The sequence below is a fragment of the Gasterosteus aculeatus genome, chromosome 2, assembly GCF_964276395.1.
Source record: "Gasterosteus aculeatus chromosome 2, fGasAcu3.hap1.1, whole genome shotgun sequence".
Lineage (NCBI taxonomy): Eukaryota > Metazoa > Chordata > Actinopteri > Perciformes > Gasterosteidae > Gasterosteus > Gasterosteus aculeatus.
Genome location: NC_135689.1, coordinates 7075574 through 7103365, shown reverse-complemented (window position 1 = coordinate 7103365; position 27792 = coordinate 7075574). Strand labels below are relative to the sequence as shown.

The 27792-nt window shown below is 42.4% G+C and overlaps 2 protein-coding genes across 2 annotated transcripts; one reads left to right on the top strand and one right to left on the bottom strand.

Annotated features, from left to right (window-relative positions):
• On the bottom strand, positions 1-21483 carry LOC120829539 (uncharacterized). Its single transcript, XM_040193730.2, has 17 exons — positions 21187-21483; positions 20460-20588; positions 19953-20027; positions 18232-18405; positions 17658-17803; positions 17224-17412; positions 16475-17090; positions 15999-16161; positions 12563-12674; positions 11289-11379; positions 9071-9157; positions 6707-6859; positions 5779-5908; positions 5612-5644; positions 5160-5257; positions 4360-4443; positions 1-777 (listed from the first exon to the last, which is right to left on the bottom strand). Exons 1-17 carry the CDS (start codon positions 21241-21243, stop codon positions 676-678), a joined length of 2439 nt encoding a protein of 812 aa, XP_040049664.2. The 5' UTR covers positions 21244-21483; the 3' UTR covers positions 1-675.
• A 1160-nt stretch (positions 21484-22643) lies between these two features.
• cd40 (CD40 molecule, TNF receptor superfamily member 5) lies at positions 22644-26475 on the top strand. Its single transcript, NM_001267659.1, has 9 exons — positions 22644-22697; positions 23075-23156; positions 23923-24045; positions 24130-24276; positions 24369-24462; positions 24913-24971; positions 25206-25304; positions 25398-25441; positions 26191-26475. Exons 1-9 carry the CDS (start codon positions 22644-22646, stop codon positions 26473-26475), a joined length of 987 nt encoding a protein of 328 aa, NP_001254588.1.
• Positions 26476-27792: the final 1317 nt, after the last annotated feature.

Genomic DNA, 27792 nt, shown 5'->3' with positions numbered 1-27792 from the left:
TTTTTGCATTCAGAGAAGTCGCCCCCGACTGGTCAGCAGAGAGAATGCAAGTTTCGTCCACTCGATGGAACCACTGGTTGCAACTTAGTTCTACCCCTCTTAAGAGGAGGTCTGCGTCTAGTGTTCATGGCAAAGTGGCACGTCTTCCTTAATCAGATGCAGCATTTGAACTCTTTGGGTAACGCAGGGAATAGCAAACGTCCCGGATCTCGCGGCGAGATGGAAATAATCTCACATCCAAAGTACACCAGCCTGCGCTGGCTTCCAGAGAGATTTGTTTTTTTTGTTTTGCTGCCAGCAGTCAGCCGTGGGTTTCAGCGGCACACTTCAGCATCCAAGTGTTTCTTAAAAACCCAGCAGTTGCAAATCCTGCATTAATGATTTGTGTCTCAAAATGAAGTAAACATAACAAAAAACAACTTCTGGAAATGAAATACTGGGACATACAGGATGAGTTTAATATTCCCAAAATTGATTTCCACTGACATCCTGTTGCCCCGCCGATCGAGCTGCACACTTCATACTGCATGTCTGCAATAAATCACCTTCACGGATCAAAAATACAAACAGCTCAGAAAATGATGTGTCCCTCACCTGCGACTAAGAACATTGTTTGTTTGGTAAGCTTCTCATACGTAATACGCTTATGAGTGATCTAAACATTTGGCTTGTGACTCAAAGGATCTCAGCATGGGCTCCCTTGAATTCCTGGACGAAACGACAGATCGATCCAAAGAGCTCTTGAGAGTCTTGGTCAGCCGGTTCACCGAATTTAACCTTGACAGGATAGAAAACAGGATTAGTCGCTGGGAAATTAATAACTTTTAAATTAAAATTAAAAAGACCTTTTGATCTCTACCAAATATATTTTACAATTAGCACCTACAATCCCTTTTCATAAAGTGCCTGGGTCATGCAAATTCTTCTTAACAATGGTCTTTAAATCACCTCATATACTGCCTCAGCATGCAACCCATTCCTTGATTGCACTTGTGCAATAAAGTAGACACACACTGCTTAATAAATACTCACTCTTAGTTGGTTTAGGTTTGCTGGCAAAAAATGTGTGCGTGATTATTATCGAGTCAAACGTTATCAGGAGGGGTCACAGTGGCTAAGTGTGCTGATTGGCTCATTGCATGCTGTGGACGACGCAGGCTGAAGTTAAGGCTCACTACTCTTTACTTCTTATAATGTGGTGGTGACCTTTTTTCCTGTTCTTTTCACCGTTTATAATATGGCTCCGTGGAAGCCGACCAACGAGCTGTAAGATTACACTTGTACGCACGCACAAGTTGAAGGAAGTGAGGAGACTTGTTCCTTGTAGGCCCTCATGTGACAAATGAATACATTAAAGTCTGTATAAGGTTTTCTAGTTTCTAGTTTGTTTCCTTTCTGCTTCATTATATTTCCTGTTATATGTAGTTTGGATGGATATTTTCCAGGAAGCATATTTCCCAGGATGAATCTCTAATCCCAGAGAAATCTGTGTTTATATTGGGTCAGGTTAAAATTGGTGAGAGACATGATCAACGTCCACGTTAGCATTGCATAGCATAGCAAGTATTATTACCAACTTTATCGCTGCATCATTTGTTTACGTCGACGTAATACATTTCAAAGCTAAACTGTTCACTCTAGTGGAGCCAAAGAGAAACAAGTCACTTGGGACGAATCTTAAAAGGTAAAGTCGTTTGTACCTTTATATTCAAATCATTCCACAGGAACAAAGATCTTATTTTTAGAGTTGAAGAAAATGTGTTTGCATCTTGGCAATAAATAAAACCAAAAAGAATAGACCTGTGAATAGTTACTGACCGTGTGAATACTTTTTATGATCATGCATACAAAATGATGATTTTAGGACCACAAATTTCCATGAGCCTCTATCTTAAGTAAATGTGCATATTTGTTATGCAAGAGCATCATTGTGAATCCCCCCCCCCGTGAGAAGTGACTACATGTGACACCTCTTCCCAAAGCTGCTGCTCCCTTGCACGACGCTGCAGCCCAGTCAGTCTCAATCATTTCCTCCGACGCTCCCGAAGGGGCTTATTGTGAATGCAGGAGGTTTCACAGACACACAACACGTGTGCAAACGGCGTGTGTGTGTGCGCACACAGTGCAATAAGGGGAGGCAGCCTGATCTCCAAAACCTGTTCGTAAAAATGTATACGTAAATCTTGAAGATACAAATTCTTAGTGATACATACTAATTAAATACGGACTGGTCCCCCTATTCAAAGTGAATGGGGACCTGCACCCCGTAAACACACTTTGTGAAGTCTAACCATGTAAAATAAACGTGTTATGATTGCATTTTGAACCAGAAATCAATGTTAAATTGTAAGAATACAATACCAACCCTAACCCCCTCAAAAAATCCAACATGACGGGGAGACGTTCACTCAAGAATCAAACATGGTCCGCCATGTTGTTCACTCAAGGGGCGTGGTTAACCACCGCCAGTTCGTATGTATTGTTACGAATTTGTATGTTTTCGTATACATTTTTCCGAACAGGTTTTGGAGATCACGTTGGGGGGGGAGGGGATGGATGCAGGTGTGGCTGGTGACTCAGAAGGAGAATGTGTCCGTCTTTAAAGGCCACTGGTCCGATTCAGCACAAACTTGGACGCTCGATGCTCGTGCTGCTCTGGTATTTCAAGACAACCGAATGGACTGAAGGGGATATGCTGACATTTTCTCTTTAAATGTACCTTTTAAACCCAATTGTTTTGGGTAAGAAAAATCCACTGTATTATTCAGTATGTCAACCATGTCCACTTTTGTTTAAGCATTAAACCCTTTTGCACCGAAGGATTAAAAACAAATCATGGTCTGAAGGGGACACTGCAGTTAAAGGTCAAATTGCTCCATTTTAAAAGGCCAAGACCACTAAACCACTAGACCACTTTCATTAATAGATGGAGGAGTGACTTATGTTAAGAATAATAAGGAAAATGACTGAATTATGAAGGATTTGTCAAGTGAGGTAGTGGCACTAAAGAAATAATGGGACATTGAATGGGCTTTGTGCGGTTTTAATGTACTGCATGATTATGCATAAACAAACCCAGTTTGAGGGGGAATGTGAAGATAGATTAATATAGTTGGTGTACCAAGGTAAGAAATATGTAATTTTTTATATCTAGAAATAATCGTTTATGTAATAAAGATGTTCTCATCCAGAGAATTGAGTTTTGATTTTTGCACCGAGCAAACATTCATATTTCTTGTTTATTTAAACAGGCTTCTTCAAACAAGTTTAACTTTAATTAATTCTTCTTTAGTTAGAAAGTATCTTTCTTTGCCGGAATACACAGATCCTAAAAAACTCAATGCAGAACAATCGAGTCCCTCTCGCTAGCGTCGACTGTGTTCAGTCCCCTCGCCCTTTAGTCGTACAGTATGTGAGTTGTGGAAAAAGGTTTGCAGTACACAGGAATCTAATTGTGAGCTTAATATAACCCAATTTCCTACCAGTCCTAAAACTCACAACTCACACTTTACTATGTGAGTGCTCTAGCACAGCAGGCAGGGTGATTGGACTCTCAGTGATGATGGATTGTCCATGGAGATACGGGAAGGGAGAAAATATAGGCATTAGTTTAGTATTGATTGTTTTTGGTGGGTACTTACATATAAAGGAAATAGCACCTGTTAAGATGTCAAAAGGAGGCTTGAGCTCTATAAACGTGATCTAACCAAGCTGGTGGGCAAAAGAAATGTCCTCCTTTTATGGGTGTAATGAAAGAAAACACCGGCACCACCACCTATAATGAATCTCACATGTGTGACAGGAATTTCCTTTGTGAGAGATCTGATGTCAACACAACTGCTGAAGGCGAGTCAACTTCTCAGACAAACGCATTAAAGAATATAATCATTATCGAGTCCGGTCATAACCAGACAGCCCATGACTAAGTATGAATTCATCGTAACGCGTTACAAACATATACTTAAGTAAGATATTCGTAGTTCTAAATCATTTTCCACCAACACATTAATGATTGCAGGGCGAATACATTGCCGGAGCGCTCGTTGATGGGACATCGCAGATTAAAAGGGTCCAGTTGAATTGAATTATTTAATTAAACCAAGCAGCGACGTGTGCTGTTAAATGATGTGCAGCTAACCACTATGTCAAATGCATTATACCCCAGTAAGACGTGAAGGACAACCGTTGGACAGTAACTCGTCCTCTTCCTCGTGAAATGATGTTTCACAGTGCGTGGGCGGGGAGACATTCTAAGATGACAAATAACAGCAGAGGGCCACCTGGACCCCGCTGGACCATAGAACGATGGCTCACCGAGGCTGTACAAAAGACATACTGGAATAATAACATGCGTATTACCAGTGTGACAGAGTAGAGTTTCTTCATCTCCTCGCATGTATTCGTCAGTGCCGAGAGATCCGTTTTGTACTTTTCAGTTGAAGCCTGGGTATAAAGAAAAGCACGATGAAGTCATGGTGAGGGTTTTTTCATTTGTTCAGTCAATCACTGCTCCACCCTTAAAGCTGCTGTGGGTCAAACTCTGCACAGCCTGCACTCGATGTGTGTGTGTGTGTGTGTGTGTGTGTGTGTGTGTGTGTGTGTGTGTGTGTGTGTGTGTGTGTGTGTGTGTGTGTGTGTGTGTGTGGATTTCCAAATCAACTTAAACACTTGTATGTGATGAAATGGCAGTCACGTGATTCTTTAAAGTTGCATATTTGAAAGTATATGAAACAATGCAAATGATGACTTAATAATGTATATGTTAGCCAAAGCCAGCTAGCTTGTTGTAGCATCTCAGTTACTGTGTAGCAGTCCGATGGTGGATTGTATCAGGATGAGGAGCCGTTTACTAACTGGCTTCTAGTGACACATCAGGTTACACAGAGATACGTCGCCAACTGTTGTAGTAGTAATAATACAAGTAATTATACTTGAGTTGACTTTTTCACGGGTGTTAAGCATTTAGTGCTTTCTAAATTAAAATCAGAAAGCCACGTAAAAGTGGAGGTGATATAATAATGTAGTGGTGATAGAGAGGAGAAAAGACAAAGACAGTGCACAATTCAATTGCACGAGAAGCAATGCAAGCAACAATGCTTTGTTTTTGAAATGCACACAAAGGCATAAATAAATAATAAACACAGGATTTACTACTTCACCTTCAGGTCTTTGTAGAACTTTTGGTGATGAATTCCAGCATTTGTCTTCTTGTAAGTTCTTTTATACTGAATGACTTTCTGCAGTTCATTCTTCAGGACTGAAGCAACACATACACACACACACACACACACACACACACCTTCATTACCATCGATCATATTCAACCACTGAAGCAAAACGCTGTTTTTAAATCCGAAGCTGTCTCCTGTGTTATCCTGTAAAATTAGGTTTTTGTGCTTGTGGCTTTGTACTGTTGGTAAATCATCATCAAGACGACATGTGGGGTCGAATACGTTTCCTTGACAATGATATGCTGTTCCAAAAAAAAACAATATAGCTAAGCTACAGTTAGAGAAAGATCTAGTAAAAGTTGCCTCGGCACATGAAATGGCAGGATCGGCATTACGCCGATCACAGCAGTCTTTGGACACATTAGTAAAATGTGACTCACCATCTACCTCTGCGGTCAGGCCTTTGATGGAAGCTATCCAACAAAGACAGAAAAAAAAGCAGTGACACACACAGAAAAAAACACATTTCACTAAGTAGACCTCAAGCGAAAGGTACCACGGTGATTCTTTTGTTCAAATCCTTGATCAAATCTTGATTACCAAATACCTCCTGGGACAGTTTCAAATTCTGCCAACTCCCGGGTAAAAGCGGCCAAGCTCGGTTCATGCAACATGATCTGCTCCACAAGGGCGTTTAGCAAGGTGAACTTCCTGTCTTTCCCACGCAGCTGGGTGAGCTGGAGAGGGAGAGAAACACAGAGTTTGGAAGGAAAAGGCCACGGCTTGTGCAGACCTACTGTCCCCCCGACACACAGCACGTGTTGTAATATCGTCAACAAAAGGTTTACCTTGGATTTTTCATTTTTGCTTGGAGAAAGCCATTGGGGGAAAGCATCCAGTTAGCAACACTTTTACACAACAATATTGAGACGGATTTACTCCTTTGAACAATTTATGTGTTTTTTGGAGTTAAATATTTAGTCTAAAAAGGCCCTCGTAGTCTTTTTCTAGGTTATGTTGTTTACCAATTTAAGGCCCCAGTTAGCCACTACGAATACAAAACATGCACCAAGTATTGACGCTCACAAATAACCAAGGAGAGCCAAAAGATGACCCGAGATAAACCTCAGCGTACTTTTCTGCCTCCAACAGCAACAGTTTACTAATCTCAATTAGACCTAAAAACACTCTGAGGGAGCGAGAGGCCTCGGCTTCATTAAAGTGAGCGCGGGACATTCCCCAGTGGGAAAGAGGCTTAACTCTCTGCGCCGCAATAAGGTAGAATCATCCCTTCAAAATAAACCAGAAAAAACAACAGATGACTGACTGCAGTTAATGACGACGTGCTTCTGAAGAGATGCAGCCGCAAACTCATAATTGTCAGAAGGACCGCGTGAGCGACCCGAGCGAACCTGAGCAGAACACAAAAGTTGCAGGGAGAGGCAGAGGAGCCCTGCTCTGTATATCAATGAGTAGTCTTATTAGCCCTGCGCTTCAACTCTGTCAAAGGTCAGGCCACAGTGGTCGGCTCCTACGTTCGTTAAGGAGGAGAGGCGGAATCCCTTGGCCTTTTCCTTCCTGGCGTTCTCGTTGAGGTAATTGCCGATGGCAAGGAGGTACTCCAGCACCGAAACAAATGACCTGCAGTTGTTCAGCTGCGTGCACATTCTGATCTGCTGGTTAATCAGCTGAAAGACAAAACACAGAGGCACAGAGTAACATTGATTTGTTTTCTTTTTTGCAATTCAAGCCAAGTGACTCATTGGACCTTGTAAAGCGCTGGCAAAAAAATAACTCCCGCCTTCGCTGTTTTACGTGATCGGGATTAACAGCGATCTCCACACCTCACTTGACCTCATGAAGTAAAATAATAAACAGAGGTTTGCTGTTTTGGAAAGATCAGTATTTGGTATGCAATCGTGTCAAGTAGAAATATCCCTTTAGAACATCGCAGTGTTTCCCTGCTCGACGCCGAACAGCTACTGTTGAATATGGATGGAAATTCTGCCAAAAATAAATGAAAGTGGGATTTTAGGTTTTTCAAATGGTGTTTTGGAGGAAAACTGTGGGAAACGTAGTCCTTGACGGAGAGCCAGCAACAACACTCCGACCATATGCTTCTGTTTTAAGAATAACTTCCCAGAGCCTGCAAGTGGGACAGTCCCAATTAGACAGAAGAGAGAGAGAGAGAGAGCAGATATCCAGCTACATTATAACTTCTGGCTTTGCAGAGAACCATCTGTACCATCGTAGCAAAATATTGTAGTTTGTACGAGCTCAGCCCAACGTTGCTCCTCTCAGCCGGCCTCCTGTAAATATATTTAACACAAATGTATTTTTTATGTCTCCTTGTGTATATTATTCACTCGTCTCTTGGTATATGTCAAATATATGTCAAGCAAATTGCATTTTGGTGATTTTGTGTCACTATTCCTATTTTCTCTCGCTGTAAAACATTTTGAAAGATTCATTTTTACCTCCAATGCCAGCACACAAATGTGACAAATCAAATGTGGTTTGGGGAAACGAGCAAACCGAAGCTCTGTTTACATTTCCCAAAAGAGCCTGGCTGTGCTCTAATTTATTCAGCTGTGCCCTCGTCCTTTCGCTTCTCAAGGAGGAGCCACTGATCGAACCGTTGAAAACTCTTTTGCATTTTGTTGCATTTAGTTTGACCATCGAGTACTTGTACGTCACGGCTCCGGGGTCGTCTCCCCGTCTGCTGCATCGCTGGCTTTGGTTCCGTCTTTGCCTCTTTTTATTTGCCAGGTCCACCTTGCAGAATAAAACCTGACGTCCGGGCAGCACGACGAAGCACCAACAAGCACGTCATGGTAGGCAAGAAACAGCCCCCCAGGTGGCCCCTTTTCCGTTTTCGATTTCTCAAGCCTTTGTGTGCGCCAGGTGGAGAGTAAATCCTGCTTTATGTGTGTCCGTCAAGAAGTCCGTCATGTTAGACAATTGGAGGGTACAAATACCGAGGTTTGTTCAAAAGGAATTTCACTGCTACAATGCAGCAGGAAATAGGGGAAAAACCAGAAGGAGAAAGCCGAGAGTAAATTGAAACTTTGTGACGTTGCTAATCTTTCTTTTTGAGTCATCTTGAAAACACTCATTTTGTTTCTCCCTGTGTTCCAACAAAGAAAAAAATGAGTCCAAGAAATCAATGGATTACGGTGCCGGAACTCTTATCTGTTGTTTCTCTTTGTTCTTAAACAGTCAGCAGACAAGAGATTTGGCCTGAAGCGCTGGCGTAGAAAGGAACAGAGGCTTGAGAGAATCGTATCAAAGCAAAGAGCTGGGAGGTTTTCTGGTACGACTGCAATATGTTCACAGCCTGCAGTCCTCTGTGCCAATAAACAACCCTCCATTAGGATGCTAACAATCCGTCTGATGTCAAGGACCAGATGCTCACGTTTTGCTGTGTGTGTGTAAGGGTTAATACAAAAAAAAGTATAATTTGTATGTGTATTTTCTTCATTACATTTTTTTATGTACTTTATTTAAGAGTGCTTGCCCGAAGTTTGTCGAATGAAGAAAAATTCATTAATATTTCTACAGCTTTTCCTGGTGAAAACCCAAAGTGTTTTTTTTATTGGGTTTTTGATGGAGATAAAAACTTTTTGTTTCTCACCACCTATAGAAAAATGGGACTTGATTTGATTAAGAATGAAGAGAGCTGTCTTAAAGTGCCTTTCATGCCTTTCCATTTTCAAGACTCCAAACAGGAGCAAAATAAAGCTTTTACCTATAAATGTCCCCAGATGTTCTTTTAATGTCTGAACATTACCATTTGCATTACAGAATACATTTTGTTTTAGCCCCTTTTAGCTTGTGGGAATGGAACAGAGCGTAAAACAGCAACAACTTCTGAGGCCACCTCAGGTGTGTAAACTCACGGGCTGCAGGTCCTTCATGCTGATCGGAAGCTCTCTCAGAGTCAGCAGCAGGTCCAGCTGTGTGCTCAGCAAGGGGATGTTGCACATCTGCAAACAGGGAGAAGACGTTAGTGTGGTGTGTGTATGCAACCATATTTCTATGTGGTTCTTCTAAACGATCTCAAACAGGGCGCTGCAAGGGGGGGGGGGGGGGGGGGGCGGGTACATTTGTGCGACGGCTGCATCTCGCTCTCAAGTCCTCTGTCGATATTACCTCAGGCGCAGGGTGAGTGCTGCGGGCCTGTCGACAGGCTGATTTAACAGAGAAGCTGAAGGCTCGACACCTCGATACGACTGGCTGAGATGACTAGTCGACCTTTGAGTCGGTGCTAACTCCTAATAAATCATTCGGCGCCGTCAGATCGTCTCGCTGATGCTCAGGTACAATCTCCCAGGAGCCAAAGGACACTTGGTCTGACGAATGGTTAAGGAGAGGTGTTGGGATTAGCACGTGTTTCTGCTCTTGACACAGTTTCAGACAGATTTTAAATTACTAATGTAAGGTTAACAGATCATGCTGATGCCACGCTGAGGTATAAATTTTCATCTCGCTTTTAGAGCAGTCACATGTCCAGATACTGACACAGCAGCAAATTTCAGATTTGAAAATAAATATCTTTTTTTTCGGGATTGAAGTTCCCAGAGCGATCACGTGGCGCATGATGCAAGAATATACAGTTGAGCACAACAAACTCCCCCTCTTTCGAGGTTTGATTTATTTCAGGGAAAAGGTCAGCGCTTCCACACTAATATGCTTTTAGTTTCCATTAATGGTGGAACATTTGTTTCCAGATGCCACTCTTGTATTCTCTGCACACATCCTGAGAGGAAAGTGATTCAGAACGGTTAGACAGAACATCAGACCCTTTTATTCTGCCTAAAAAAAAAAAACAGGAGAGTTCACAGCCGTGCCAGCAGCTCTGTGCGGCTGTGCAACGGTACGAGGGCGGTAACATGCCGATGGTTAGCCGATACGTCACGTAGCATCAACTAGCATTAGACAAAGTACAGCTGAGGTGATGGGAGAGCTACTGGTTTGCTGATATTTGGTCATTTGGTACCTGATGGCACGAGACTAAAAGTCAAAATCGCCAAAGGTTTTACATTTTATCTCAAAAGGAAAGTGAATTTATACACCAAACTTCATGGCAAACCATTCAATAGGACATTTCCTTCAAATCGGTGTCAGTATGATTCATCCTCCGGGGAGCATGAATCTATGGAGAACATTTCATTAAATACCAAAGTGGAGATTCAACCATGTCTGCTGGCTTGTCGGACAACGTGGCCATTTGCTAAAAAGCACTAATTAAAAAATCACTGCAGACACATGCGTGTATTATGAGGGAGTGAGCGTTATGATGCAGCATGACTGAGGTGGACTATCCATATACTGTATACCATATATATTTAAACTATGTGTCACACGGAAGACTCATTTGTCTCCAGGTAATAATGATGAAAAAATTATTAAATTGTGAAACTGTGAACCTTTCATTGTCTTTAGTAATTTAATTATAAGCAATGGGGAAAATGGGTGGAATTACTAAACATTACTGAGTTTCAAATGTTTTCAGTGGCCATAAAGTGCAATATTTAAATTCCTGCTTTAGTTGGCAGCAACAGGTAAGACTGCGTATGATGTCAGTGTGGCAGCGGTCGGCAGCGAGTCTTCCATAGTCACAATGTTTTATAAAATCCCTTTTAGCCGGTGTCAAATATTACAGAAAGGAACAGTGGGCTGATCCTGCTGTTCATCTGTTACCCCTCTCGCATATTTTTACCAACCACACATGAGTCAGATGAATACCAGGCACGCTGGAAGGTGATAACCAGATGAAGAGCTTGTCATCACACACTGTGTTAATGAGGAGGAAGGTGAATTTCCACTCAACAAGCCCTTGGGAGAGAAAGTGCTAGTTTCTTCCAAAGGAAATTATACCTCATAAAAGGTATACCTCAGCGTGGCATCCGCATGATCTGTTAACCTTACATTAGTAATTTAAAATGTGTCTGAAACCGTGTCAAGAGCAGAAACACATGCTCGCGTATGTGTCTGTGTGTCTTGATTCCTAACGCGAACACTATTTTTACTATTTACTATTACTTAATTATTTTAATCATGATCATATTCAATCGTGATATTTATAAGCATAATGTGGGGTGCGAAAAACTTTACCTCCATCATGTACTGGTCCACAATATGCAGCTCTGCCACAGGTCCTTTGTGTGCTTTGTACATTTCCACATCACTCATCGTGGGGATGTACCTGACATAAAAGCAAAAGTAAAGTATCACTGCACTTGTTAGAAGCCAAACTAGTTTTTCAAGACGCTTACTGGGCCCAAGCAATGCACAACGCCTTTCTCAAATACTGGTTAAAAGACGGTTTGGTTAGCTACCTGAAAAGATGAAACACGTCAGTATGTAACCTGCTAGTGAATTTTTTTAAATGTGGGAGACCAGTACCCAAAGTCCCATGAATAAAGGAAAAATCCCAACGGCTTTTTGTAGAGAGAAGTAGTGTGATGCCAACTTCCAGTTCCATTACATCATCCCAGTAACCCTGCACTCAGTACATCCACCAGAACCCCCAACAATCCAACATTCATTTTTCTATTTCTACCACAAATTTCCAATTCTGACCCTTGCCTCTTCATGTCATCACATGTTCTTTAGCTCTCCGCCTGGGACTCCATTACATGGATTTCCAAGGCAGAAAAAAAAGGAAAAGGCCATGCGATTAAAGCCGAGTAAGGCCGGCGGTCCTTGTAAACTTTGACAAAGCAAACAGCAAGACGCTAATGGGAGCCGCCATTTACACGCTGGCACTACATTCGAACCCCGCTCATCTTGAACGGAACTTCCTCCTCCTGTCATTTCTGTGCTAGGCTACGTGCCACTGGAGTTGCACGGGCCATTAATATTGCAGCACCTGTTGGGAGTCGTCCTTTCAAAATTGTATTCCTCAGGCGCACGCTCAGCGCATTAAAATATATATTATATTTTCATAGAATAAATAAAATACTCCTCACAGCGCATTAGATCGCTTGCCTTCCAACAGGTCAGCGTCCAAAGCCACAGACTAAACTGCAAGGAAGAGTCAAGAAGCATTTTACCTATTCTCAGTGTTTAAAATCCCCGGAGAATGTCAATAGTTTCCATCTCCGCAAATAACCACGGATGAAAAATGTATTAGTAAGCTGCTCTGGTAAAAGGTTCTGGCATCTTCTCTTTAGTATTAGAACACTGTGAAGACGTCTGTGCAAACTTTTCACATTGGCCTGACTTATGCACTCACGTCCCTTGACGATTTGCTAAGCTGCTGTTTTTTCCCTGCCAAAGAAAAGACATTTCAACGGCCATTGAACATGAGCTGAAAAAGTCACTCACCCTCCAGTTGTGACACTATCACTGATAAAAATCAGCATATTTTTGGCTCAAAGTCATACCTCCGGAGGGAGGTGATGTGCTCATCAGACAGGCCTCCATCTTCCTCGTTAACAATGAACAGTTTGTCCTTCAGCTCTCCCGCTCGCACCGGAAAACTTTTGAGGAAAATGTCTAAAAGAAAAGTAGACAGAAAAATGGCACATGAAAGCTTTCCCGTTGACAGGTAGTCTTCTTATCCTCCGATGAAATGACTCAAAACACACACAAGCGGTCATTTGCTTAATCTACTTTCCCCCCCGATGCCGAAGGGAAATGCACTAATTTGCATTGTACCAACTCAAAGCTGGTTTCATTTTTTTTTCTTACACAAAAAATGTCTCTGCATAATTTAGGAGCCGTGAAAAGCATTCGTTAGAGCGAGCTTCAGGAATTTCAATACATGTCAATAAAATACATTTTATTTTCACAAAAAAACAGCAATCTGCTTGTCAGACACTAAAGCATTGCTTAAAATATTTTTTTGTTGGCAGGTTGTCAAATAAATCAAGTAATAAAAAAAGTTTTTGGTTTAAACTTTGTGGAGAGTTGCATTTCTGTCACAAAAATATTTTTCCTTAATTTAAGAAACAGTATAAAAAAAGCTGAATGGGATCCATTAGAACAAGAAAGTATGTGAGTAATTCCAAAGATGTACAACTATTTGTCTATCTGTGCTCAAAGGCTGACGACGCAATCTTACTGAATCTAAAACGCTCTCATTGAAAATCTACTCATGACAAAGTTAATAAAATAATCCTGTTGAATGTTAAGCAGTAATCAACACGTCTCTAAATCCTTCACATTAAGAACCGGAGAGACACGAGTTCCCTCGGTGGTACTAACAAAAATCTTCCGTGTCACATTTTTAGATGAGGAAACAACTTCAAACATCACGAACAATGTTGAGCACCACCAGAGTCCTCGGGAGTGAAGGTTAGGCGTCTGGCCTGAGAAGACACAGTGCAATCAAGTCCTTTGTTGATTGACACTCAGACAAATTGGAGTGTGGACATGGAGAGCGTCCCGCTGGGCGCAGGAAGCCACAGGTGTGCTTTTAATTAGGAATGCCACATTTCCAGCCTTTGAACAGGGACTCTCGTGGTAAAAAACCAATGTAGCCAATGCAACGTACAGTACACAAGTAAACAAAGCACCAGCCAGAATATTATCTATCTCTGCAAAGTTATTATTCTGAAAGCCTGTCACTGCGGTGGAAATCATGGGAAATTGCATGGAATAATTGACTTGATACTCCTTTAGCTCAGACTCCAGCAGCGCCGGCTGCTGAAGTTAAAGGACTTCTTAAAAGGACTCCACCACCGTAACCAAGGACCACCAAAATATACACAACATGACAATTCCAATTAGTAAAAGTACACTCGTATTTTGGACGTATACGTTTCGTACCAGTCCATATTGTATACTGTTTTGTCTTTCTTTGTTGAGATATCTAAGTTGGTACTGGACGACCCTAAATAACTCTATTAGCAGTTGAAAGTATCACCACCTCGTCCGATGGGTAAAATACTGCATGTACAATTTACAGTCTAATAATAGGCAGAATAAGTACTTTTACTTTTGATACTCAGTTTTTACCTAGTATCATGTTTCAACTACTTCTGTAAGTGGTGACGGATTTGATCATTGTGCTGGGCAGCAGTGTTGGAGCATCTCACCCGACACACCAACCTCGTGTCTCCGTCTGTCATCCAGGTATTTTTCTCACTAATGCAATCCATCAAATCAGCAGGAACGACAATCTTGTTGTCAAAGGTACAAGGTATTACTTATTATAATCTACAGAAGTACATGGATCATTGCAGCATTTGTCCTGTGGACTCTCTCCACAGCGGATGGGCTTGCTCGGCATGAAGGATGCAGTTGACGACCAAAGGAAACCACTCAAGAACGCAGTACAATAGTAATAAAACCACCTGCTCAAGCTGTCTCACTCCAACTGCCTCAGCTGTCTAAAGCAAACAACACAATGTTATTAAAGCAGCCGTGGACACAGTAAGAGTACCAATTGTATGTAGGCCTATGATGCATTTTTAACTGTTTGTTTGTCCGTTAATTATCAATCACCAGTGAGTGTATCCTGTCTGCTGAGCTGTTTAAAGTTAAAAAATAAAGATATTTTTAATGCTTACTGTGTCGCAGTGTGAGGGAACCAGATGAATAAATAGTATGGCAGAGAATGAATAAACATCACAAATTTAGGCAGGTTTGTGGGAACAAACGTGCAAACAAGTGTGTGTGTGTGTGTGTGTGTGTGTGTGTGTGTGTGTGTGTGTGTGTGTGTGTGTGTGTGTGTGTGTGTGTGTGTGTGTGTGTGTGTGTGTGTGTGTGACTGTGTTGGCGATGCCGAGAGATGGACAGGTAAGGAGAGAAAGAGGTCCATACAACCAATTTTTATTTCTTCCCATATGTGGCTTTAAAGAGATCTGAATCCCAGGGGAGGTGTGCGGGGGGCAGTTATTCCCCCCGATAACAGCGATGAGTCTATAAAAGCGTTATATGCAGAGACTAAACTACCGAGTAGTTTGTAGAGACACAAGACAAGACATTTCCAATGCATGAAGTACGACTTTTACTATCTCTGACCATGCTTATTGGTTAATAAGACCAAATTAAGAGGGACGGGGAGACACAAAGTCTCTCTTGCTCTTCCAAATGTCTGATATATTTTTTGACAGCCTGCAGCAGAAAGGTGCATGGCCTTGGGTTGCCTGCAGGCTGTCATCAATCAGCTCCTGCTTGTGACACAACCAAGGTTTCCCGGTCAAAGCACAAACTCAAAACGCTGGCATATTCTGTATCAGGACATGAAATCTCTCATATTTCATGAAAATGATAACTGATAACTGATTATGTTGCCAATTTGCACACTCACACTGATTCCACCAAGCAGCACAACACATCTGTCTCGGTGCCTTGCTGAACGAGATGTGAGACAAAGTTTCTGAGATGTTCTCCCCCCGGTTTGGGTCTTGAAATGTAAAATCCACATACACTCAGTTAATCAAAAGCAATATTCCATTAGAAGGGATGTAGAGAATGTTCCACATCACACTCGCTCTGCATTGTAAGGATTGGTGACAGACTGCCCCCTGCAGACGTACAGGAGGAACATCCTTCTGCTGTTGTGGCATCGGAAGCGCCTCAACCGTTGTTCATAAACAATGACAAATGACCCAACAAGATACTTCTGAGGGAAATCAAAGTCTAACTACAGATCCTGGTTTGTACGTGGCGCTTCCCTCTGCTGGGTTTTATTTCATAACTTCTAACACACTAAAAGAAAAGCTCCTTTAATTGACATTTACTCCAGTAGAAAGCCTTTATGTTACACCATGGAATTATGCAAACTAGGCCTTTTTGCCTGGGAAAAATCGAATCAAATGTATTGCAGCAGACAATATTTATGAGTCACATATTAGTTTTTGAGTTACTCACTAAGGTTGTGTGCGATCTTCTGATTTAGCATAATATGCTGGGTGTGGCTCGGCTCAGCCGCACCGAACGTCCCAAGATCTTTCACGGCAAATTGCTCGTATAAGCGCGATGTGTCGATTTCAATCCTCCCGGTGCACTCCTGTACCCAGAACGATTTTGCAATCTGCCAAGAAACAAATTAATTCAGGACTTAGACAACTCCTTTATATGAGGAAATCAATGTGAACATTGGAAAAGAGCAACACTAGGGAAGCAATAACTTCCCAGAACAAAGAATAATGCACAGCAATGACGCAACGTGATCGAATAATAAAGTGAAACGAATTGAAACTGGCTGTCTTTGCCAAAATAATAAAACACTGGATTTAAATATGAAACAGGTCCACTAATGAGACACGTTTTAGGCTTTATACTTAAATGCACAAATAAAGTAAAAATATGGTTGTGATGATGGAAGTTTCCGGTTTGACAGTTACCTTCTCTTGGCCGACTACGTCCCAGTGGAAGGCCTTGGTAAGCGGTTTTCTTGGCTTCATTCCGAATTTAAAGGGAAAAGGAGGCGGGGCTGGGATACTCGGCCGTGAAGGCTCTTTAACAACCGAGGCGCCTGAGTGATGGTTAAGAGGCTCCACCTTAGTGGGCGAAGGGGTGAGGGGTTGTGGCAAAGTGGTCTTGGATAAGGCTGAGACATGCGGGGGGGTTGGTGATGGGACGGGAGGCGAAACATCAGGCCGGATGACATTATACTTCTTTGAGCTGCGAGGTTTTGGAGTAGGATGCGCGTGACCTACTGGGGAGGGGCCTCGGCTCTCGTCTGATGGGGGATCTTTACCGCCAGAAGGGGGATCTACATTTTCAACTGCACTTTGGGTCGTATTTCTATCGTCCAATTTGCCACTTGACTCAGGCTCCGAGTCGGTGTCCTCAGGTATGCTGAGATGTCGTGGTCTGTTTTTTTTCATAAAGTTGCTTCCGTCCATCGACTTCCTCTTCCAGCCTGAGCACAGTGCGTCGATAGCCTGAACCCAAGCATCTCGCTCCTTCTGGACTGATCCAGGGGCGGCCGCTTCATCCGGCAGAGGGACGCGGAACCTGTAATAGTTCCACAAAACTTAACTCAACTCAACTCCCCTCACTGGCTGAGATACGCCTGACACAAATCGTAGACTTTTCATTTGAAGGGAAACAGCTGAACGTTTCCACGCAGTTCATAATTCTCACTCACTGGTACTCATTTTTGTGGGTGATCAGTGTGAACATGTCAGAGACGTCCGGTTTCTGTACACTGGTGTCGCCGTCCGACAGGTGGATCACGATGGACGAGGGCCCCGAGAACGTCCCGTTGGCGTTTGCGGGGCCACGTTGCTTGACGGGGACCAGCGTGAGCTGACCCGGGTGGAGCTGTACTTCATATCTGTAACGCACCGGGGAATGTAATGTCAGCCACAACTACAGCACAAGGATACGTTAGGTGGACTTCCATGTGGAAAACAGATTATATCAGACAGGATGTCAGTCATCTCAAATTAGAGTCTCTTAGAGCATGTGTTTAGTTTGGCACCTCCAATAGTGTGAGAACAAAAACGCTGTCTCTGCTCCACATTTGTTGGGTATTTGTTTTACAATAACAGCTTTACGGTAATAAGGACACATCCGTACTTCACCCATTTGAAGGAGGCCAGGCCGCCCCGGTGCAGCAATAAGACGCCTTCCTGAAGGCTCTGTGATGCTTCAGGCTGCTGAAGTGTTTCTCCATTGTCACTGTATATGTTCCCATAAATGATCTGATTCACAAGCTGTATTATCTGAGTATCAGGAAAGAAAGGTTTGGATGTAAACATCACTTACAGAAAATAAAAACAAGACATTACCCCTCATCGCAAAAATAAGGGCAGGACAACATATCAGCGTTATATTAATCTTGTGAGGATAGATATTGTCTTATATGTGTATATTGTATTATGACATAAGTGGGGTGTTTTTCTGCTTTAAAAGGGTGTTTTACAGTAATATTATGTAATTTTCCAAAGACTGTTATTTGCCTTTCTCATAGTCATTAAATCCATATTAATGAGAATTATTTTTTGTAAATAGTTTGTAAAAGCACCATTGTTGATTCTCCAATAACTTTTCAATATCAATACCGATGTATTCGGTGAACACATTGTGATATTTAGTTTTCTCAAAAACGATTTTCTGGTTACTAACATATCGACACTAAGTGTAAATCCACCTTGTTCTTGTCCTCCAGTGAAGTGGCCTCCAGTTCATAATCATGATGACCTTTGAAGGAAATGGTGAACCTAGAACCCACTCCATCGTCACAGCTTTTGACAATGAGGAAAGGAAGTTGCCGTTTGATGATGCCTTTCTCGATACTGCACAGCATTTTGGTGTTCAAATCGATCTGGGTTTGTAACAAAGAGAGGGTTTGAATTTGTTTAGAAGAGCACATCAACTGCAGCGCAGTAAGAATTATCATATCTTCTCAATTCTGAGCAAGCAGGCTGGTCCAAATCTGAACTGAATCTCCAAAACTATTGACGGGATTGCCATTAAAGTTTTTAGAGACTGACATGGTTGGTCACCTGACTTGTCCTCTTTATATAAGGTAGATTTTGGGCCTAAATATTTGGTTTATGGTCATTAACCTGCAAAGTAAATTACCCTGCAAGCAGCCTCAATTGTACTTTAGTACAATTTAGTGTAAATTAGCGAATTTCAGATGGTCAATACCCTAAACGTATATGCTACACATTACACTGAAGTTTGCGGATGACACCACCCTCATTGGACTGATCTCTGGTGGGGATGAGTCCGCCTACAGGTGGGAGTCTGACCATCTGGTGTCATGGTGCAGCCAGAACAACCTGGAGCTCAACGCTCTAAAGACAGTGGAGATGGTTGTGGATTTCAGGAGGAACAGAGCCCCACCCGCCCCCATCACCCTGTGTGACTCCCCCGTCACTATTGTGGATTCCTTCCGTTTCCTGGGCTCCATCATCACCCAGGACCTCAAGTGGGAGCTGAACATCAGCTCCATCACCAAGAAGGCTCAGCAGAGGTTGTTCTTCCTGAGGCAGCTGAAGAAATTCAACCTGGCAAAGACGATGATCATCCACTTCTACACGTCCATCATCGAGTCCATCCTCTGCTCCTGCATTACCATCTGGTACGCTGCAGCCACAGCCAAGTACAAGGCCATGCTGCAGCGGGTCATCCGCTCTGCAGAGAGGGTGATCGGCTGCAATCTGCCGTCCCTGCAGGAGTTATTCGCTTCCAGGTCTCTGAAGCGAGCTAAAAAGATCGTGGCCGACCCCTCCCACCCCGGACAGAACCTGTTTGTGCCCCTTCAATCTGGCAGGAGGCTGAGGTCCATCAGGACTAAGACCTCCCGCCACACCAACAGTTTCTTCCCGTCGGTAGTCACATCAACAGAGCCGGTCCCCCCACTGACTGACTATAACATTCCACCGGTCACTCTGCTTCATACTGCACACGTCACTTTAACTGTCATTTATCACTTTGTCGTCACTCGTCACTTTGTCACTTGTTCGTTAGTGCACTTTATGCTTAATATTTTTTTAACTTTTTTAATATTTAAAATTTTTAACTTTATTCCCTTGTTTTATACTAACCCATAGCCTTATTCTACTAACTCATTGCATTAGCATTTCATTTTACTTTATTTCATTACTTGTGCTCTGCTGTCTTGTCTATTGTCACACTGTCTACTGTCACGCACCAACCGCCAAGACAAATTCCTTGTATGTTTGGCATATTTTGGTAATAAATGTTTCCTGATTCCTGATCCTGATTACACCTGCTGTTCATCATGTTAGCATAGCCACTGTTAGCATTTCAGCATGCTGAGCCATAATGCCGTACAAGTGGCCTCACAGAGCTCCAGGCGATTAATCATGTTTGGTTGTTGTTGTTGTTGTTTTAACTCACCTGAAGAACCCTCTTCTGCCATCGGTAGTGGTTGTGTTTGTGAACACTGAAGTTGTACTGCGACGGTTTAGGTTCCTAAAACAGCCACAAAAAGAAAAATGTCAGACACGAATACCTGTTGGTAAAGTACCATCATAAGAACACGATATCCTCTGTCCTTCATCTGTTTCTCGCTAAGGCATCAAGACCAAACGACTGCTGCATTCCTTCAAAGACATAAAACTATCTGGGTTAATCAATCTGGCCACAGACAGATCCAGAACCAATCCAGCAGGCTGAGCAGGACATTGACAACTATATTTACGAGAAATATTTCCTCAAGAGTTCCTAAATAGGTCATTCAGAAAGCAGCATTAGATACATGTTATTCCTTTGAAATGATTACACTCGCTGTATGTCTTGTGGAGAAGGGAATGGCTGTAAACGTGACATCTTTGTTTGCAAGCCTTTAGTTCATGTCCACGGCTTTCCTGATGTTTACAACAGCTGTTTCCAGTGAGCTCATACCTCTTCAGCCGCTGCGTTGGGTTTGCTCAGCGGCGTCCCGTCCTTCCTGGCCTGGATCAGAGCATCTTCGATGGACAATTCTCCGCTCTTCACCATATTCAGGATGCTCAGCTGCTTCTCATTGCTTAACTGAAAGTCCAGCAAAGTGCAGGGTTTTTTTTTTCTTTTTAAGAATTCATCTCTATTGTGAACTAAGCATTCCGCATGGTGGTGTGACCAAAACTACCAGCTGGTGTAAAGTGTGTTAAGCAAGCAAATTCCAGAGTTTTACTACAAAACGCTTTCATGCTTTTTTTCCCATTTAGCTGTCATGCAGAATTGTTCTTGAGCAATATTTCACGAGAACTCCTGTTAATTATTTGTGGAGGGTTGATAAGAGAGATCAGTTGTCTCAGGCTCCGCACTCCATAATTGTAAACAGCAAACAGTAAACCAGTCGCTTTTACAATCACTATTTTGCTTCTTTGACATACATGCAATTACCGGAACATACTTAATGCTTTTGCATTTCTGCGTAAAAAGATGTTTCATTTAGAAGGAAAGTTAAATTGAGGAAGTAAGAAATGCTTGAGCAACCTGTTTATCTTCTGGTTCCACCGAACAATAATGGAAGTGAGAGGGCTATTTTGCAGAAGCGGTGAACACTTATACGGTCAACTAGGACTTTATAATGCTGCTGAAAGGAGTCGCTTTCTCCCTTTCTGAAGTACATGAACCCGAATCTTACCCGAGGCAAGTCCTCTGTGTGTCTTTCCTTCTTCTTCGATCCTAAATGTGGCATCATGACTGCTTAGTTCTGACAGGATAATCCATGCAGCCTCTCAGTCCATCCAACAGGTCCTCTTATAAAGTTTAATCCTGCAAGACCCATAATTAAAATCTGCTTCCGCCACCCGGGAGAAAGCAACAGTGCTGTGATTTGTGTGAAGGTCTCTACGGCCGCCCTCTTTCACCTTCTGTAGGGAAGTGGTGGTAAGGCAGGTAGAGGCAGTTCAGCCACACCCACTGCGAACGTTTCCTGTCTGCATTCGTGTCTCCACTTGTAGGACAATGTGTCTTATCTGCTGCTCAACCTGTTTGATGGCAATAAATCCATGACTCTACTTTTACCACAACAACACAATGAATACGGAAAATTCACCTCTCTCAGAATGACAAAATGTACATTTTTACCTTTTAGCCTCCCTTCAATCATCCCTGTCTCCCCAGTCGTGGTCAATGATGTTGAATAGAGCTAATTCAAGAAAGGCCACATAGAGAGTGCATGTAGACACACACACAAAAGTGTGTATCTCTTGTATTTCTATTCCTCTTCTACAGAGGAATAGAAATACAAGAGATATGCACTTCTTTTAAAGAACTTCTCTCACAAAGTTCAACAGAAATGAAAAGAGATCCCACAGCCAACGATAGCAAAGAGTGATTTCTACTAATATAAAGCAGTATTTAGCAAAAGGTAAGGAATTGTACAAAATTCCCTAATTTCGGACTTCATTAAAAATATACCACGTGTCGAAAATGAAATGGTCTGAAAATGAAGCAGTTGTACAGTGAACATCTGGGAATCCCCCCCTTTGAGAAAACTCCTTGGGGAATCCCTCGATCTGTTTCAGGGTCTTCAGGCTGTGTGAACATGTTGAACATGTTGCCTGTTTTACTCTTTGAAAATACAACGTGGCATTAAATAACCGAATGATACGACTTTTTACACGCTGTTTCTTTATTGTTGTACTCAACCGCGACATAAGAAAACTGCATTTAAAAAATGCAAAAATGAAATGAATAAATAACTGCGAAAAAGGCAATAATACAAGTAATAACTTATAATTTTTATAATAATATAATAACTAAAAATAAATAAAATGTTGTTGTAAGATTCCTGTAGCGCATTAAGTAAGCATGTGTTCACGTTTTTCATTGATCACACGCTACATTTTATTCCCCGTGGGTTCAACCGGTGCGCAAAACCTCGAGACATTGACGAATGAATTTCCCCGCAAACAATTAAAGAAGTGACGATCGCTTTCGGAAATTTTCGGAACGCTACGATTACTTTACAGGAAACGGTCAAGTAGAGAGAAACACTACCAACAGGAAATACCCTTCAATCCGCTCCTCCCTCCCGGATTTAACAGAGACGACTTCAGACCAACAACAACACACCGCGTCTGTCGTCTCACCAACATGTGTCCACAACTGCTGCTGCCCATTGTGGGATTGGGATTGATCTATTATTCGGTGAGTCATTTAATCACAATATTTCGACACAATGTATTGTTTAGTCGTGGGGTTGCTATGATGTTGTTTGAAAGCATTTGCTGGATATTTCACTAAGATGCCCAGCTGTGTTCTGGACGGAATGACACAAAGTCACTTTCACTTTCCTTTTCCCCGCAGCGGTGACGACGCGAACGTCCTTTTTTTTTTCCTTAATCATAAACACAATGACATTAAAGGAGATTAAATGTAAAAGAGAGCATGGCGTTCAGAGTAGACATCTTCTTTTAGTGAAATGTTCGGGACTTTCCGCCTCTTAATCAAAGAGGAAGTGGACCTTTTCGATGCAGAGGACGCTGCGTGCGCTCATTCGCGTGTCGCGTGTGTCGCCCCCACAGGCGCTGACCGCCGCTGCGCACGGCTGCGACCCGCTGACCCAGTACGAGAAGGACGGAGAGTGCTGCAAGATGTGCGGTCCAGGTGGGTGGACACACTGCCCTGGTGGAGGCCGAAATAACAAAATGTCCTAGAAGCACTAACATCTGGGAGGTTATAGCTGGTTGAATAAACATGGAAGGTGCAGTGTGAGGTACAGTTTATAGAAGACGCACATGGCAAAAGGCAGACGATTTCTGTTCAACAACTGCTCTTTTTCTTTGTCGGTTGCTGTTTCACTTTCCACATCCCAATGCCCACCCCTCCCCCCTTAACCAACTGTTGGATATTAATTTATATTCCAGGCAAAGCTTAGATTAATAACTATTTATTCATGATGAATAAATATATGTATATATTATTTTTTAATGAATTAAAGCTCCAGCTTTTCAAATGAAGCGGCTTTCTCATTTGCACTATTTAAAAAGATGTGAACTGAATATGTTACTTCTTGTTTTTCACTTCGTCTTTTGTAAGAACCAATTTGATTAGAAGGGAATGTTTAGGGATTTTTCGTTTGTTCTCTTTCCTTTTGGTTGAGCCGGCCTGTGGGTTTTTATGCTTATCTAACCGTACCCTGGCTGTAACTTTGTAGTTAGTAGTTGTCACCTGATTTAACTATGTAGCTCACCGACGGATGAGTGGCATTAATAGAACTCTCAGCAGGACAAACAACCTAACTATGCCTTTCAGCCACACGTTCCCATTTCATGGATACACAAACACATACACACATACATTAAGACTGCAGAGGTTGTTCACTACCACTTGTCTTTACTGTGGGTGAAATACAGTTCATTTACCGTTTCAGGGACCAGAATGTCGTCCAGCAGTCCTTGTCTGGATCCTCAGTGCACAGAATGCCCGGACGGTGATTATCAGGATGTATACACGTCTGACACCAGGTGTAACCTTCAACCGTACTGTGACCGAAGTAAGAACGGAAAACTGCCGCTGGATGAACACAGGTAGAGTCTAGCTCCATGTAGCGCTACTCACACCATGTGTCTACTTTCAGATAAAAACTTCAAGATTGTTGTCCACAAGAGCAAGAAGGTGCGAAGCACCTGCATCTGTAACACGGGATTCCACTGCTCGAGTGAAGAATGCATAACCTGTGTGCCGCACGCACGCTGTAAACCAGGACACGGAGCTCAATCTACAGGTACGACACGCGGCTTGGCCTCACATTCAGCGTAAAGAGAGGCCAGCGGTGTGTCGTTCGATGTGCTGAAACTTTCTCCCCCGTGCGTCCAGGGAACCACACGCACAACACGGTGTGTCAGAAATGCACCGAGGGGACATTTTCCGAAGACACCTCGTGGGACGGTGTCTGTCAGAAGTGGACAAAGTAGGTGCAGGAACTCAAACCCACAACTAAAGACTCGGTTCACTGTTTAAGTTTGTGTATTACAAAAACAAATGTTCCCGCAGAGATAGCCATGGAAATGATTTCTGATGAATTATTACTAAGTCACTAATAAAGGAAATAATTCTGAAAATCCACTTAAAAGAGTTGAGTGAAAACAACAGTACCACTCTATACTGTATATTGTGTGTATGTATGTTGAATAGGAATCCAAAGGCAGGCACCTAGAAACATTCCCGATCTGAATCCTTCGCAAAACAACAGTGTCCTTTTTAAAAAAAAAAGAAGAAATGAAGTTAATATCACCGTTCTAGTCATTCCCACTTTAGCAGAGTACCCGATGCCCCAAAGGTGTATCCAAGCTTGAATCGCTGTCACATAGGACGTGTAAAACCAGGAAATAATCCTTTAACACTGTGGAATCCTTTGCAGATGTCCGGATGGACTTATGGTTGAAAAAAGCGGCACCGACGTATCCGACAACACTTGTGGTAAGTTGTGCGCGGGCGGATCAACTGTAGCTTCCCACACTTTCGCTCTCCTGCCATCTGCAGCTGTGTGGTGTGTGGTGTCGCGCTCGAAACCAAACTACAGTAGGGTGGGCGGCGTGTTCGCTCTGCAGAGTATATGTTGTGGTTTTGAGTGTGTGTGACTAAACACCTTTCAGCGGCACGCTGTTTACAAGCAGCAAGGATCAATATGTGGTTTGTGTTTTTGTCTTGCAGTGGCATCACGGTCACATGCAGTTGTGATCGTAGTTGGGTGTTTGGGGACTGTGTGTCTCCTCGTGATCGCGGCAGTTGCCTGGTTTTGTCTACGGAAAGGTACGTTTCCCTTTGAATGCTCTACATGGCATCTTTAATGGGTTAAAGTTTCAGTTATCCTCTTACTTTACACATGTTCTCTGTTTTTTTTAGGTCGATCAGGAGACGAAAGCGGGAAGGTGAAAAAGATTTTGATGGTACATTGTTTACTGTTATATACTTGCAGAAGTAACCAACGGAAATTGAACTCTGAAAAAGACAATTTACTGTTAATGAGGGTTGAAAATAATTGAAAACAACGGTATTTTACCTCTACAGTGTCTCATTAGTACTTACACTTAAAAGGATCATTTTAGCTTTTTGAATTTTATTTGCCCTCTTTAGAGTTACATTGACTTAATATCTGCTCGCTAAATATGAAGCCGTAGCCCGAGGGTGGTTAGCTTAGCATCGCACTAAGACATAAACAGAGAAAAATAGCTAGCCTGACTACTAAACTAGTTGGTTATTTTTTTAAAACAACAACAACGAATCATTTTTTTGTGTACGTTTTTGAACAGAGCGAGTCGAGCTGTTTCGCAGTCTTTATGCTAAGCTAACTGACTGCCGGTACTAGCTTCATATTTAGCCTACAGCCTGTGAATATTTTCACAGGCTGTAGGCTACAAAATAACCAAATAAGGTTTAGTTCCGAAAATGTTAAGCTATTATTTTAAATGACATTTAACGGGTCTACGTGGTGTAACAGGGTTAACTGGGTGAAAGGAAACCAGGTTGCTAATAATGTGGAGGTGAATCAATCTCTGGAATTCAAAGCGTGTAAACTGATCAATTTTAACTGTTGACGTTAAATTCATAGAAATTCCACTGAACCGTTTTCTATGCCCACAACGGAAAACAATTTCCGTTCTATTTCTACATTTGAACACTACTTCATCTCTCGTAGGGCTGTTTTGAATCCCGTTCGGGAGACGAAGAGGCGCCGGTGAGAGAAACCAGAGTGCTGATAACCAACCCAACGGAACCAGCTGAGGAAGAGTCCCTGACGCCAGAGCTGCTGTCCACCCAAGAAGAGGCCGGTGCGAGGACACCGGAGGAAAACGAGGACGAGCTGAGCCTGGAGACACCCGACTTAGTTCTCAGTGAGAACGGAAACTTTGTGACGCAGGAGAAGGGGAAATCGTCGATCCTCTCCCGACAGGAATCCCAAACGCAGACATTCACCACCTGAAAGTAGCGTTCGGCACGGCCGTCATTGCTTGTGTGTCATTATGAATGCAACCTGCGTTACGTAGCCCATGTTTCTGTTGTACATAACTCCCGTCTTTAGATGTATATAGTAGCTTTAAGTGTCAACAGTAACTTTAGTTCTAGCAGAGGTGCATTATACTGCTGTTCATGGCACTTGTTGTAATTGTGAGTAATTAAAAGTTAGTAGCGTGCCTTAAAGTAGCGCCCTGCATCTATGTCAGTGTTTCATATGTGTAAATTGGATAGTATAAATAATACAAGCATATATTTTCACACTATGCAAAGTGGTGTTATGGGAAAAGCGTAAAAAGACACATGAAATTTACATACGTTTGCTTTTGTATTAAAATATATGCCACTTAAATATTAATCCATGAGAGTGTTTCTTTTTTTCTTTTTTTGTCCTTCATCCATGTGTCGGAAATGCTCACTTGGTTTTAGTCCTGATTGGTTTGTTGAATGACGGCGTTAAGAGTGAGAGGAATCCGCTACCTGCAGTTCACCTGGAGCCACAAGATGACGGGAAACTTATCTCTGGATAACTCATGAAACATAAAAACGCGAAGATTTCCCAATCGAGTCCAGGAGTTTAGTTGAGCGTTCATGATATTTAAGCAGATTAATGGATGTTTATCATATTATATATGTTAAACGTTTAAGACTTTTGAGATTTTGAACATCAAGGCAATTCAGAGTTTCACATAAAACCATTAAAACCATCGGAAATCAGGCATAAGGAAAGGAATACAATTAAATAAACACAGAGATTAAAACAAGGAAACAGGTTTCAGTGCAGTTCAAAAAGCATCTATTTAATCCTTGAATCTTAATCAAAAGCAGCACATAAAAGAAAGAAGAAAGTACAGATCATACCTGAATGAACACTTTGCTTTGACCCGCCAGCACAGAAGGTGATGGGATGAAAACGTGCTGTAGCTCCACTTGATTTCCTCTGAGGGGCGCTGTCGTTCCACCGCTGCAGAGTCAGCCCATCAAATAGTGTCCCGACACGACCCCGCCGGTGAGGTCTGTGTCAAACTCAAACGTTAGATACAAGGAGGGGCAAAGGTGTAATTAAGTGCTTTAACTAGTTTCACAAGAATCCCGTAACATTTTGAGGTTGTGTGATATTGTATTCTGTTCATCTGTTGGCTCTCAGATGAGAGCTAATCTGCCCCCTGTGTGTTCCTGTCTGTGGGGATTTGCATGCAGAGGCAAAGGCCAGAAGACAAGGCAACAACGGCCCCCGGGGGCTTTCTCATTATCCCCGGATTAATGAAGGTACAGCCCTTTGAAT